Here is a 15,601-nt window from a genome sequence, read left to right on the forward strand (position 1 = left end):
ATATTAAAAACACACACAATTCAAAACCAAAAAAACTCCTAAACCACCTGATTAAAAAATGGGCAGGGGAACTGAATAGACATTTTCCCAAAGGAGGCACACAAATGGCCAACAGATACATGAAAAGATGCTCAGTGTCACTAACCATCTGGGAAATGCAAATCAAAACCGCAGTGAGATATCATGTCACACTTGTTCGTATGGCTGTGATCAAAAAGACAAGAAATAGTTAAGCATTGGTGAGCATGCAGAGAAAGGGGTATCGTTGTGCACTGTCAGTTCCCGGTTGGTTCAGAATTAGTGCGGCCACCATGGAAAACAGAACTACCATATGATCCTGCAGCCTCGCTTCTGGCTTTATAGCCAAAGGAACTGAAACTGTATCTCAACGAGATTTGTGCACTCCCATATTCATGACAGCATTATTTACAAGAGCCAAGGTATGCAACCTCCTAAGCGTCGGTCCACAACAGATGAATGGATAAAGAAGACGTCACATACACACATACTGGAATACTACTCAGCCATGAGAAAGAAGGAAATCCTGCCGTTTGTGACAACTTGGGTGAACCTGGAGGGCATTATGCTAAGTGAAATAAGCCAGACAGGACAAATACCGCATGATATCACTTACATATGGAATTTTTAAAAAGTCAAACTGATAGAAACAGAGTAGAAAAGTGGTCGACTGGGCTGGGGAAACAGAGGGAGGCTGGTAAACGGACAGACTTTCAGCCATAGATGATATGATCTGAGGGTATTTTTCCCTGACGGAGAGTTGATGGGGAGTCCCTGTCGCAAGGTCGTTTCTATATCCTTCTTCCGCCAGCTCCGAGCTGGGGGCGGGGCGAGGGGCTGGGGGCGGGGCTCGAGCTCAGGGGACCCGCAACTTCCCTCCCAGCAGCTGCGTCTCCGCCGCCGCGCGCCGCTCCCGCGCTGCTCTCCTCGGTCCCGGCCGCGAAGTTGGGTCTCTCGATCCCCGTGGGCTGGACGGGGCGGCGGGCAGAGCCGGCCTTGCGCGGGGAGCCCGGACACCCGCAGAGCCGAGGCGGGGCCGTCGGGGAGGCCGCGCGGACCTGTGAGCATCCGCGCGCTGGGCCTCGCCCAGGTCCCCGGGGCAGCCGCGCGTCCCCGCCCGTGTCCTCGTCCTGCGTCCCTCCCCGAGGCGCGCAGGGGTCGCCCGCCGTCCGTCCTCGGGGCGCGGACGCTCCGCCTCCGCCCGGGACCCGCCTGATCTCCCTCCGGCCGCTCCCGCGCGCCCATGCGACCGGCGAGGCCAAGCGCCCTGCTGCCCGCGCTGCTCCTGCTGGCGCTGGTCCTGTCGCCGCGCGGGACCCAGGGGAGGCCCGGGGGCCGCAGGGGCGCGCGCGTCGCGGGCGAGGAGCCGAAGCCCTGGCGGTCCCTCCCCGCGGCCTCCCGGAGCGCAGGTAAGCGGCCCCGTGCGCCGAGCCCGGGGCGGGGGGACGCGGGCGGCCCGGAGAGGCGCGCGCACCGCGGGAACAGGCCGGCCGCCCTCGCCGCCGACGGCGCGCGCTCGGGGAAAGAGGCCAGGAGCCGGTGAGACGCACCGCGGCCGAGACGTAAGTATCCAGAAACCCATCCCGCGGAGGAACCGGCTCGTGCGCCCCTTCCCCGTGAGGGAGGCCGGGCCTCGGAAGCGGGGCCCGGAGCCCGAGGACAGGCGGCTCTGCCCCAGCGGCCGAGGCGGGGCGGACAGGTGGTCAGCCCGCGTGTGGGGATTGGGCCAGGTCCCTGGCGTCGCGCGCCGGGACGCCCCCTTGCGCCCCCCGGAGCTGGCGCAGGGCTGGGCGGCTGAGCAGCCTGCACCCGCCGCCGCGGCTCCCGGATCAGCTCCGGGCGCCCGGGCTCCTGGCCACCGAGCTGCCCAGCGCGTGGTGGGGACGAGAACAAGGAGAAAAAGGAGGCGACACGAGGAGTCCTGAGACACCCCAAGGCGGCCGAACGAGGAGTAACCGTGAGAAGCCCGGCGCGGAGCGGCCCGACGGGGCGGCGGGGCTGCGGGTCGCTTAGGGCCGCAAGGCCGGGGCGGGGCAGGAGGAGGGAGCCGCTCAGACGCGCCTCTGCCGGGAGCCCGCGCACCTGCGGAGCGACGACGGGCAGCCGTAGGCGCCCCTCCCCGGGGGCTGAGAGGTCGCAGCCCACGGCAGCCTTGCTGTCATCTCCTCGCTCCTCTGCCTCTTACTTCACTTTGAACAAAGCAGAGAGCGGTTTCTTAGGACCATTTTTCCTTCATGATAGTTACGATATAAATACATACATATTCGCTGCACAAATTTTCCTCCAGTGCTTGCTGCATGCCAGTCACCATGCAGAGGCTGAGGCCACCCAGGGGAGCGGGCAGTCAGGCGTCTGCGCTCCGAGGGCACGTTCTGGGTGGGGAGGCGGGGAGGCTGGCGGGCAGGTAGACCCAAAGAGGAGCCCAGTGACGGGCTGAAGGGGAGGCAGGGGATGGAGAAGGTCCAGGAAGCTGAGACGGGTCACTGAGCCCCAGGACCTCGTCCAGGGCTGGGCAGGGCTTCCCAGCGTGCTGGGGACGCACAGGGCTTTCCCGGCGGGGAGCTGGGCAGGGACGGTGACCACCGCAGTGATGCAGTGATGCAGTGATGCAACCATACCCTTCGCATCCTCGGACTTGCCACTGTTCTTGGCCCCAATGTTTATCTCAGAATGGAATGTCACTTTGGAAAGTAAAAGAGTGGGAGAAAGTCTCCAACTACAGGAACATTTGTGGTAACATTAATTCAGACCTGTGTCATTGAAGTTTAACAGATCTTTTCTCTGTAAAAGGCTGAAACCTTACCGAAGTGAGTTTCTAGGGAGAAAGAATATTTTATTAAAAGTTAAAATGTAAGTGGCAACAATCCAAAGTTTAAAAAAACAGCACAGCCCGGCAGAGGGTGATCTGTGCTCTACATCGGCTGCTTTCTCCAGCTGTTTGTGAGGTAGTCTTTGGATGACGTGAGGAGGAAGGGTGACTCTTCACATCTGTATCTGAGTCTGTGAAAGTGAAGGGGACACTCGGACATGGGTCAGGGACCAACAAGGACGTGAGCCGGCCCTATCCAGGTGGTTCTCACAGGTACACTCGGGTGTGGCGGGGGTCACAGCTCATCCAGGAGGAAACATCTCCCAGGCTCTGGAGGCTAAGGACTGTCACCCCTGCCAGGTACCTCCGGAATTCTGACCCCGTGATTCTGCGACATAGTAAACACCATCACCCGGGGCTTCGCATGCGCTCTGGGCTCTGAAACCCTTGCTGCACCTGCAGCTGTGGTGCTGCCCTTTTCTGTAGGTCAGCGGCTTCCCTAAACACTCCTGTGAGGCTCGAGGTGCAGGGATTGGTCCAGTAGGGGAAGCAGTAAGTGGGGAAGCCTCAGGTGAGAGGGTGACCAGTGAGGATGCCATTAGAATTGGAGGGGGCCACTGGGAAGGAGGAGGTGTGAGAGGTAGGTACCCATCACCCTCAGGATTCACCATCCCCGGCCCCCCTTCCTCCCCACCCCATGCATTGTTCACGCATCACCCATCCATCAGTTCATCTAGCCACTCACAGCACACACCTGACGTGCTCTGATGGGCGTGGGAATACGGAGTTAACCAACATTATTGACTCGTGCTGAAGGAGCTCAGGTTAATGACCAAACCCCACTCCCAATGTCTCTACAATCTGATCCTTCCTTTTTATTGTCCTGCCCGTCGCCCTGGTTCAAGCCTCAGGACAGTGTCACAGTCTCCCTAACTCGGGTAGTGCCTCCTGCTGGGCTGCCTCATTGGGCTAAGCATGGAAAGTGTGTGTTTTCATAACCTGTATCCCCTCTCCCCGCTGTTGTCTGGCCACCACACCGGCAGAATGGAGCAAAGAATCGTTCCCAGAACTCTGCAAAGGAAAGGGAGCTCTGGGGTACTCGTCACTGAAATGAAGACAGAGTCAGATGTCTGAGAAATGGCAGTGGTGGGGCTAGAGAGGGGGGTTGGAGGAATTTGGGACAGAGAAGGAATTGGTGTGAAATTCGGGAGATGGAAGTATAAGGGGGACTTTTAGAAAGTTTTGATGGAAAAGCTTTGTCTTTTCAAGAGATGTCACTGAACATTTACATTCTTCTGCAGGCTTCATGGAATCAGATTTGTGTTGCTGGGTTTTTGGGGGTTGGTTTGTTTGTTTTTAATGTAAAACCTTGCTGGCATGAGGCTTAAGGCAGGAATGTGAAGACCATTTTGGAGAGGTTCTTACAAACAATTACAAAACAAAACATGAATATTCTTTTTTTTGAGATTAATACATCATTTTAATTGTAATTTAAAAAATAAAATACATATTACTTAGGTTGATCTTATCCTAAGTGCTGAAAAGTAGGTGCTTTAAGTGTCTTTTTAAAAAGTTTTTAAAATTTTATATTGGACTATAGTTGATTTACAGTGTTGTGTTAATTTCAGTACAAATGAATATTCTTAGTAGTGCCAGACTGTTTCCTCCCCAGTCACAGATCTGCAGTGGCTTCTCTGGATTTTTCCAAGAAAGCCCTAACTTCTCTTGAAGGCAGGACATTGCAGTCCCCTGTGACCCGCCCCATCTTCCCTTCTGTGGTTCTCACAGGGTGCGGGTCGCATGGGTTGGGCCTACTCCTTACAGATGCCGTAGCCGCTGCCTGTGCTATTCTGCCAGCTCCTGGAACGTACTTCTGTCATCTCTGCCTGTCAGAATTCACCTCTCCTTCCAGGCCCTCTTCCTTCATGATGTCTTTGCAGCTATTTCCGTGTGAAAAAAAAAAAATCTAAATCTTAAATTCTTTGTAATATTATCAGTGAAATATTACAGATACTGTACATTCCAAAAATATATTTTAGTAAGTATTGTGGTACAATTTTAAATAATCTAAACACTAGGTATATTAAAAATCAGGGTGCCCACACATGCCACACACATGTTTCTTTGCTCCGTCAGCTGCACGGCCTGGAAACAACCATGCCCCAGTAGCAACAAGCACACCTGGTACCCAGACTTTGGTTTCCTTTTTTTGCTCTCGACGCAGCTTGTGGGATCTTAGTTCCCCAATCAGGGATTGAACCCAGGCCCTAGGCAGTAAAAGTGCAGATTCCTAACCACTGGACCGCCAGGGAATTCCCAGACTTTGGTTTCTAATACCATCCTCTATAAGAGGAACCAGGGCTCCCTGGAGAAATGACTGATACTAACACCGAGACAGGAAGTTATTCAGGATGAGCCTGGAGCACCCTGTAGTGCCCGAAAGTAAAGAAGTGATAAAAATTCAAAACACCACCAACAAAACCCCCCATGATGACATAATTTTACTGGCAAGAATTCTGTGTCCTGTCTTTTAATAATCACAGACTACAAATACATTAGTAATAATATTATAACTTATTGATTATGAAGTAATTCACTGTTGAATATTCAAGAAGTTTTGTATCATGTTTGGAACATTTAGATTACTGCTTTCAAACTTGAATGTGCAAATAAATCTCCTAGGAGTTCTTGTGAAAGTGACTCTATAGGTCTGGGCCTGAAATTCTGTATTTCTTACGAGCTCCCAGAAGACCCATGGAACAGAGTTATTAATAAACATGAATTTTTTTCAAATACTTATATTTTCCCTCAGTGATTCTCTCAGCACTGATGTAATAAATCTAGTTCTTATTTTTGAAAGTAGAATTGTTTTTATATATTTAGAAGGAGAATAATCATGCCAGCTCCTTAACTAAAGGAAATGATAACTCAGGGAACTATATAACAAACATTTCAATTCAAGTACTTGAAAAATGCTAGATTAAAACGTAAAGTAATGCCCTTCAGTACCTCCAAAGGTACTAAGGATCCACTAACATGGCTTTGTAAAGAATCGATCATGGCAGAGCAAATTATCTTTATGGTAAGATATTAAGTTATATGCAAGTAAAAGCAAACACTAAACGTTTTCTGTTATTTTCTAGTTGTGTATTATGATTTTTTTATTATTTCACATGATCTCTGCTCACTTTTAACAAGAAGTAGGTACAAGAGATAAGCTTGCCAACATTATATACATAATATGCAAGTCTGTTCCTTTAAAAATATATTATTGTAAACTTAAAATTGTTGAGGGTGGCAGATGGTAACTGTTTTGGTTAAATGAAAACTGGAAATTTTCATAAATTGGATGAATGAGATGATAGGTTATTCAAGTTGTTCCAGGATAATCATCAAGCATTACCTAGGGATCCTTTTATTTATTTAAACTATTTATTTATTTATTTATTTATGGCTGCGTTGGGTCTTTGTTGCTGCGCGGGCTTTCTCTAGTTGTGGCGAGCGGGAGCTACTCTTCGTTGTGGTGCGCGGGCTTCTCGTTGCGGTGGCTTCTCTTGTTGCGGAGCACGGGCTCTAGTCGCGCGGGCTTCAGCAGTTGCAGCCCGCGGGCTCAGTAGTTGTGGCTCACGGGCTCTAGAGCGCAGGCTCAGTAGCTGTGGCGCACGGGCTTAGTTGCTCCGCGGCATGTGGGATCTTCCCGGACCAGGGCTCGAACCCGTGTCCCCTGCATTGGCAGGCGGATTCTTAACCACTGCACCACCAGGGAAGTCCTGGGATCCTTTTATTTTCAATCCATCTGTACACGTAATTTCCTATACAGTTGTCCTTAGATACCAGAGGGATGAAGCCTACATTCTATTCTTGTGCCGTCCAACATGGTAGCCACTGGGTACCTACGAGTACTGAACACTTGCACTGCGGTTGGTCCAAACTGAGGTGTGCTGTGAGTGTAAAATACACCTTGGATTTTGAAAACTTAGTATAAAAAATGTAGACTTTCTTACTAGTAATTTTAAAATATTGATCACGTATTGAAAGGATAATATTTTGGATATAATGGGTTAAATAAAGTATTAATTTAATTTTAATTTAATTAAAATTAATTTTAATTTTTCAACTTTTTTTTACTTTTTAAAATGTGGCTACTAAAAATTTTAAATTACATATGTGGCTCCCATTTCTATAATGGAAGCCAATTGTTAAGACTGTTTTCCATCAGATCTCAATTGTCTCATTTTGTTGTTGGGGGTAGTTCTCTCATATTCAGTCCTTCATTTGATATTTTGTTCATCAAAAGTTATCACCAGGGCATCTAATCCTTAAATACAGATTCATTTTCAATTAACTAGTTGCTTATTGAAAAATGAAAACAGATTTACGTTGAAAAAAGTTAAAGTTGGACTTCCCTGGTGACCCAACACAGCCAAAAATAAATAAATAAATAAATAAATAAATAAATTTTAAAAAATGTTAAAGTTAATGAAAAGAGTATGCACTGAAATATCTCTCTTCCCTCCCACCCCCAGAATCCTTGTCCCTGTTGCCTCTCTGCAGACAATCACCATTTTAGTTGAATACAAATAGGATGCGACAGAGCAGGCACTGGCAACCTTTCTCTATTTCAAACATTTTCAAAATATTTGGGGCTTGGTGGGCCATACAATCTATGCAACAATGTCTTGCCCCTGCATCATAGCACGAAAGCAGGCGTAGGCCACACGTAAATAATGAGCATAGCTGTGGTCCAATAAAACTTTATTTACAGAAACAGGCTTGGGGCAGGATGACTCCTGAGGGCAGTTTGCTAACCCCTCCACAGGCCAGCGCTGTTCGATAGATGCACGGTAACTTCTCTGTAAACCTTTTATCTCGTCTCTGCGTCTATTCTCGCCCCTCCGTACCAGGCATGATGATCTTTAAAAATGAAGCCTGGGGCTTCCCTGGTGGCGCAGTGGTTGAGAATCTGCCTGCTAATGCAGGGGACACGGGTTCGAGCCCTGGTCTGGGAAGATCCCACATGCCACGGAGCAGCTGGGCCCGTGAGCCACAGCTGCTGAGCCTGCGCTTCTGGAGCCTGTGCCCCGCGGCGGGAGGGGCCGCGATAGTGAAAGGCCCGCGCACCGCGATGAAGAGCGGTCCCCGCACCGCGATGAAGAGTGGCCCCCACTTGCCGCAACTGGAGAAAGCCCTCGCACGAACCAAAGACCCAGCACAGCCAAAAATAAATAAATAAATAAAAAAAAAAAAAAAAAAAAAAAAAAAAAAAAATGAAGCCTGATGGTATCACTCCCTTGCCTAAAATCCTGGCCTTCTCCTCACCCTTAGACAAAGTTCATAAAGGAAGGTCAACATCCTCACCTCACCTCTGCCCGTCACCCTGGCCAGGGCTGGACACACAGACTTGGAATCAGCCGCGTGAACAACCACAAGCTCATGTGTTTAGTGCTTGTCATTATAGTCTAGTTGTAAGGATATTAAAACTTTTTTATTGAGGCAAAATTGACATACAACATTACCTTGGTTTCAGGCGTACAACATAATGTTTCGATATTTGTATACATTGTAAAATGATCACCACGAGAAGTCTGGTTACCATCCATCACCGTACATAGTTAACTTTCAGGATTTACTCTTGGCAACTTTCTAATGTGCTCTACAATATTACTGACTATATCCTCATGCTGTCCATCGCACCCCCATGACTTACTTATTTTATAACCAGAGGTTGGTACCTCTTGACCTCCTTCATCACCTATTCTGCTTCCTCCCCAGTGCCCCTCCCCTCTGGCAACTACTGTTCTGTTCTCTGTTTCTGTGAACTTAGTTTTGTTTGTTCATTTGTTTTGTTTTTTAGATTCCCGTGTAAGTGAAATCATATAGTATTTGTCTTTCCTGTCTGATTTATTTCACTTAACGTAATTCCCTCTAGGTCCATCCATGTTGTCACAAATGGCAGGGTATCATTCTTTTTTATGGCTGAGTACTATTCTGTTGTATACATATATACCACATTCATTCATCCATCAATGAACAATGAACAAGCACTTAGGTTGCTTCCGTATCTTGGCTATTGTAAATAATGCTGCAGTGAACACGGGGGTGCAGATATCCTTCTGAACTAGTGTTTATAAGGATATTTTTTAATGATGAAAATGCATTCAAGAAATTCTGAAGTTTTTTTTTCTTTTCAGAAATATTCCCAAGAGATTTGAACTTAAAAGACAAATTCATAAAGCATTTCACAGGTAGGCATGAACTTTATCCGTGATTCAATTAAATAAAAAGATTGCAGCCTATTACTCCATGAGGCACTGAGGATATGAAAATAAACGTCTGTTAGAGGCTCACGGTCCTGTCAGGGAGGTAGGCAAATGCTATTAGCTTGTTTTAATGGTGATGTGAAGCAGATCTGGGTGAATGATAGAAGTGTAAACAGGATTTTAGGGAGACACAGGGAGTGGACAGTTTTGCCGAGAACTACCAGAAAAGGCTGTCATGGACACAATGTATACGCTGGGCTCTAAGGATGAGTAGGGTTTTCCCGGATGCGCGAGGCACCCTGGTCAGAAGCAATCCTTTGCACATGTGGTGCGGTTTGGGGCAGGACCGGGTGGCCAGTTTAGGCAAAGGGTGTGCGTGGCCGCCGGGCAGAGCGTGGCTGGACGGCGGGTGGAGTTGTTCCGCGATGCGTCCTCCGTGGTGCGCTAGGGATTTAGCTGTGCTCCCGGCCAGCGACGCAGCGGAAGTGTTTCGCACGGGGCAGAGCAGCTTCCCTTCCATATGTCACATGGTAAGCACCCGTGGCTTTCTCGCCCACAACACTCCTTGGTTCTTCGTATCAACTTGGTGAATCATTACAATCATCCTGTGCCCCATGTTCTAGCAAATCACTTAATTCAAAGCGTGCACCCTGACCTTTACTCTGTTCCTAGTCATCCCCCCGCCTTTCCCTGTTTTACATCTCAGGCCTATAAGCTGGGAAAGATGTGGGTTCCCCCTTGACCAAAGCCCAGGGCCACCTGGTTAATTAACTTTGGAACGAGGGGGTGAAGACCCTCCTGAGGCACCGGGAAGTGGAAGAAATTTCCTGATGTTTCTAGAACCCTGGTAGTGGCACTGTGGGCTCCCCTACTTCTACCATGTCCATAAAAAGCAGACTCCAGATGTAGGGATGAATCTTGGTGAGGACTGTCTTGGGTTTGTGGGGAAAGTAAGGGAAGTCTCAAGACCCCGTCTACCTTACGGTCGTCCTTGACACAAATCACTCTAAGTAGAAAATGGAATAAATGTCTCTGCATATAAACATTCATTCCTATTAAATAAAAAACTGAAGAACAGAAAGTGGAAACCGTGGATATTTATTTTTTATTCTTTCACATCCACTTGATTTGCTCTCTGCAGATTTTTTTTTTTCTGTCTAGAGCTTTTCCCTCTTACTTATTCTGAGGAGTTCTCCTGAAATCGAATTATGTTCCATTATGTGAGATGTTGAGAATGTGGAGTGAATTTCGATTGTTTTTCACAGATTACACCTCACTGCCTGCCCCAGAGTCTGGGGGAGGAGACGTGCCCGCAGGCAAGGTCTTTTAAGGACATGGAAAGATGTAAACCAGTTATACTATCTCTATCCATAAAGTGCTGGCAGATTTGATTGGAAAACACACCTATGTGTATCGTAAGCGTTCTTTTCCTGTCCGATAGGGCCGGTCACGTTTTCAGCCGAGTGTAGCAAGCATTTCCACAGGCTCTACCACAACACCAGGGATTGCTCAACACCAGCTTGTAAGTAACTTGGGTCATTTTTGTCCTTTTTAAAAAATCGTTATCCAACAGTAAATGCATGTGATTTTAAACTTCAGCTGTCTGTGAGTGGGAAATAATAGACTAAACATTGTATGACGTGCTGTTTATAATATTGACGGTGCTTAAATTTAAGGTGTGTGCATTCTGTTGACACCGTGAGGAATGAAACCGCATTCTAATAGGGACTATTTCAGACAGATCTGAAAATAGCCAGATTTCCTTAAGGACCACAATGTCTGTCAGGATTTATCATTTGGTAAATGATAAACCTTTTATCATTTATCAAATTCCTTGGCATAAGTAAGGCACTCTCTTATATAAATGGAAAAAACAAAAGATGACCATGAAGTGTAAGTCAAAATTTCCCCCTAAGTTTTTACGAGTAGTTTCATATCGCATCATTTATATGCTGAGTGATAGACTTTTCTGAATAACGGTAGCATGCGTTTTAAAGGTTGTCTAATGAATTCTTTTGGATTCTTAAGTTACTGAACTAAATAGCAATTCCAAAAATTATATTTAAATGCTCCCCTTTAAACTGCCCAAATCATCATTAAGTGTGGTAACTCAGTTGGCTATTTTTAAATTCCTTTCTAAATCTAAAGTTTCTTTTTAAAGAAAATGAACTTTAAAGGTTTTGTATTTTTTTTAACTAAATTGGTCATCTTGAGGGATATTTAATTTTACTTGGGATGTTGAGTCAGAGTTGTTATGATTTTTTCAAAAACTACTTGTGTTTGATGACTAGAGAAAATGAATCTTGTTGGCATCTAGGCTGAATGATTAAGTCGTAGCACAGCAGGGTGGAGAAACTTTGGGCTTTGGAATGAAACTGCTTACCAGCTATGAGATTCTTAACATTTTGAGGCTGTTTTCTCATCTCTAAAGTGAAGATGACAATAACATCTAGCTGCTTACATCATCAGGAGAATTAATGAGAAAATCCAGGTTAAGAACTTGCTATATTAGATGTTTATTAAGTTATAGCTATCATTATTAAGAATTAGAGACAACAATTTAACATGATTTTCCCCACATTTGTAGTGACCATATACACAATTTACTTTTAAATGTTTTTCCTAGATTACAAAAGATGTGCTAGATTGCTCAAAAGATTAGCAGTGAGTCCTCTGTGCTCACAGGCATAGAAGACCTACATGTGAGTATGTATTTATTAATTTTTCTTATTCTGTTTAACAGCCTGACTCTCTTAAGAAATTTTGAACAATTTTAAAAGCCCAGGAAGCTGATTTTAGCACCACCAAATGAACTTAACCTGTGGATTTTCCACTTAGTGTTAAAGCTTGGTCTAAATGGTTTATTGAATTAATAAAAAATGTCCTCAACAGTGATTGAATTAATAGAAACAGCTTTTTGGCAGTCTTACGAGCCCTCAGTGATTTTTTAAAATATTTCAACATTTGATGTTATGTCATTATTGTGCAGAAACCGTATGCATATACACATTAGATGAACAAAACTATTTAAAGGTCTACCTTTTTTTTAACTGGTCAAAGTATAATAAAAGTGGATATAATAAAAGTAGGGCCCTAAAATTTTGATTTGTGCAATATAGGTTAAAATAAGAGAGGAAGTATTAGAAGAACAGAAGAAAAAGCAAACAATCAAACATGTAATGAACATGTAAGCATTTTGCCAGAGTGAAATGAAGTCAGAATTTTCATTCTGGCTAAATTACTCTAGGAGACCTAGGGCAATAAAGTATTTGTATGACCTAGATAAATCAAAAGCAAATTCTAACATTTATTTACAAAAGTAGAGTCTGTACAAAAGACTGAAAGGTGTTCATTTCTTTGCAAATATCTTTCTAATCAGTAGTTCTTTCTGGTGTAGTACAGAGTCAACATTTGGGGGGTGGGAGCGGGGAAGGGGGGTGTCGTCAGCGTTCCAGTACCCCAGACAAGTCCCTTTTAAAGTTCCTCACCTTTCGAGGGTGGAAATCAAAGTCCTGGAGAACCTGTAGTCTGGAAGTATCTGTGAATATCTCGATCTGGCCAGTGTAACTTAATTTATCCCAAATAACTGCATGGGGATTTACTTACCCATCTGATAGGTTTGCTGTGACAATTACTGAGACAATTCTGACCTATTGTTGATGTTACTCTTCTTATTCTTATTGAAAAAGCAATTACAAATTAATAATAATAATTGGCACTCAATTCTGCATATTTAAAGTTGCTGAACTAAAAAATTTCCCTTTTTTTAGATTAAGAAAATAAGATCATTTCAGTGTTCAGTGGCAGGATATTCAAATCAGTTACTCTCATCCCATCTCAAACCTTTTGAATAATGCAAAACACGAGTAAATCAAGAAAGCTCATTAGGCTCTTCAAGTGACCTAAGTCAAGCCATGTTTAAAAAAAAAAATCAATCAATCAATCAAGCCACGTTTATCTTGTTCTTTGTTTTGATATATTTTATTCGAATGAGTAAATGTACACAAAGTCCAAAAAGCAACCTAATAACTGGAAAACTTCTCAAAAAAACAAGTACTGTATTATAATTTAAAATATCTTATGCAAACTTACATTCTCCTGGGACAAGATTCATAGAGGACAGACCTGATAAACAGGCCCCTTTAAAATTGCAGAGTTTGGAGATTTCGTGAGTTTTCTTCTGGAGGAGTCATCTCTGATAGTATCTGTTTCCAAGTATTTAACAAGGAATTAGAGTATTACAGATGAATAAATTTTAGGAATATTTTTGAGTTATTTAGGTGATGTCAAGTTCATTTTTTGGCTTATGCAGATATCTTAAAACTTTAATGATGGAAGTCATCATTTAAACTTTCTAAAAGTACCTATCAGTCCCCTCCACATACACATTAATCTACATTCTCAGGATTTGACTGTAAATTAAAAGTCCACAGATTCTTTAAACAAAATAAAATAAATATAACTATATTAAAACTATGCATATGTTTAAATATGTTAAAAACTAGGTCATAAATGACATTTTTCTTCTTCCCTCCCACAGGTATTTCTTAAGAACGTAAACCTAATTCGAAGGAAAAATAGTACCTAGAATCGTACTAACTGTAAAAAAGATAAACTTCTAATTTTATGGTGTATTAAGATGAGTAAAATAAGAGACTTCTCAGAAATAACTGGTGAGCTGTGTCCTAGCATAGGATGAGATCTTCCTTGGTTTATCTTGGTGTATATAGTAATCTGAAATTTTTTAATACAAAGTTTAATTCACATATTGCAAATAGAATATTAAAATTTATGCTATTCTACTTTATTTTTGCTATATATATTATTTTCTTGTATGGTTAACATTCCATATATGTATGAATTATATATTTAATTACGTAAATTATGTCTGAGCATGCCAAAGAGAAATGATATTTTCGATATGATTTTTTTGTAACATGTTTGTTGAATAATCATGTACAAGGTCCCCTTTTATAATTCTAATTTAATAATATTTAACACATATATTCAGAATTTGTTACTTTTATCTGCATTCATTTGAAACGTGAATTTTGTTAAAACTGAAATATGAAAAATGTGTTTTTTTGAATTAACAACATTTTTAGCAGAGCTCCTACTATTGAAATATGATTACCATATATGTATACATGTGTAAATATTCATTTTCTGAACTGATAGCTAAGATGCTGAGACCATTTATGTCTTTTTGAATTTAGAGCATATGGTATTGCTGCCTTAAATAAGAAGAAGTCCAAATGAACTTGGTGGGGAGAAGAGTGTGTGGGCACCTGGGAGCTCTGTTTAGAAAATAACAACACACCTGACGTGTTTAATCAGTTTCATTGAAAAACAATGATGTAAAAATGAGAAACCTAAACAAAATAATAGGAAACCCCACCCTTTTAGAGGAGGTAAAACATGCTTTGCTTAGCAATGCATCGCAGTACAGTTGCTGCTTTTTTATCCCTTTTCCACTGTTTGTGCTGGTGTCACGGAGACGTGGGTCTGGACTGGCCATCACTTCCATTTTTAGCTCCTCTGTCCCTCCCATAACTGAGCATGTGTCTGTTTGTGTCTGTAAGCACACATACTTGTTTGTCCATCAGAAAAACAAGCTCAAAAACCTCCTTTGGCTTCAGGGATATTGTGAAGCTACATTTTCAATGTTCAGTTTTATTGGTTTTGGTCTCTGGGGAAAGTCGTACAAATAATTACTTAAAAAAACTTGGGTGTGTGTTGAAATTCTGCTATAATGCCATGTCAGAAAGAATGAGAAGAATAATAGAGTTTTGGTTCCCTGCCTTTACATAGTAATTATAATGTTGACAACATTTGGAAAAAGGAAGTAATCTTTACTCGTAACTGTTTAGGGAGCTGGAGTGCTCTTTGTTATAAAAGTGAAGAGGTTATTGAATGGTGACAAATGAGAACTTCTCAGTGAGACGCATTTGGCTGAAACAGAAAATACCCTAGAGGAGCTGTATGATTAGTATGGTTTCACCCAGGTAAGTTATTTCAGATGGAACCCTATGAAATTAGATTTTAAACATTCTCATAGATGACTAATGCGCCTCAGAAATGTGTTCTATGCTCTAAGTATACTTAAAACCTACAAAGATTGACTAAAGATATCGCCAGCTGAAATGATGTTTATTTTACTACAATTGACCCCTGAACCACATGGGTCTGAACTGTGTGGGCCCACTTACAGTGGATTTTTTCCAGTAGCTACATACTGCAGGCCTACATGGTCCACCTCTGGTTGGCTGAACCCGTGGAAGTGGAGAACCTTGGAGACAGAGGGCTGACTGTGAATTATACTCAGATCTTTGACTGGGGGGTCGGCACCCCGAACCACACATTTTTCAAGGATCAACTGTACTTGATACTTATTTTTCATCATATTAACTTTGACAGACAGACGTTGGGAGGATAATGAATAAAGAGACTTTTTTTTGAACATCTTTATTGGAGTATAACTGCTTTACAATGGTGTGTTAGTTGCTGCTATATA

The 15,601-nt window shown here is 43.7% G+C and overlaps 1 protein-coding gene across 1 annotated transcript; it reads left to right on the plus strand.

The window, feature by feature from the left end:
• The first annotated feature begins 1,261 nt into the window (after positions 1-1,261).
• Positions 1,262-15,503, plus strand: ALKAL1 (ALK and LTK ligand 1). The gene is made up of 5 exons (XM_057532420.1): positions 1,262-1,427; positions 9,019-9,072; positions 10,529-10,609; positions 11,714-11,789; positions 13,628-15,503. Exons 1-4 carry the CDS (start codon positions 1,262-1,264, stop codon positions 11,776-11,778), a joined length of 366 nt encoding a protein of 121 aa, XP_057388403.1. The 3' UTR covers positions 11,779-11,789; positions 13,628-15,503.
• The last annotated feature ends 98 nt before the right edge of the window (positions 15,504-15,601 follow it).

The sequence above is a fragment of the Balaenoptera acutorostrata genome, chromosome 17 (genome assembly GCF_949987535.1).
Source record: "Balaenoptera acutorostrata chromosome 17, mBalAcu1.1, whole genome shotgun sequence".
Classification (NCBI taxonomy): Eukaryota; Metazoa; Chordata; class Mammalia; order Artiodactyla; family Balaenopteridae; genus Balaenoptera; species Balaenoptera acutorostrata.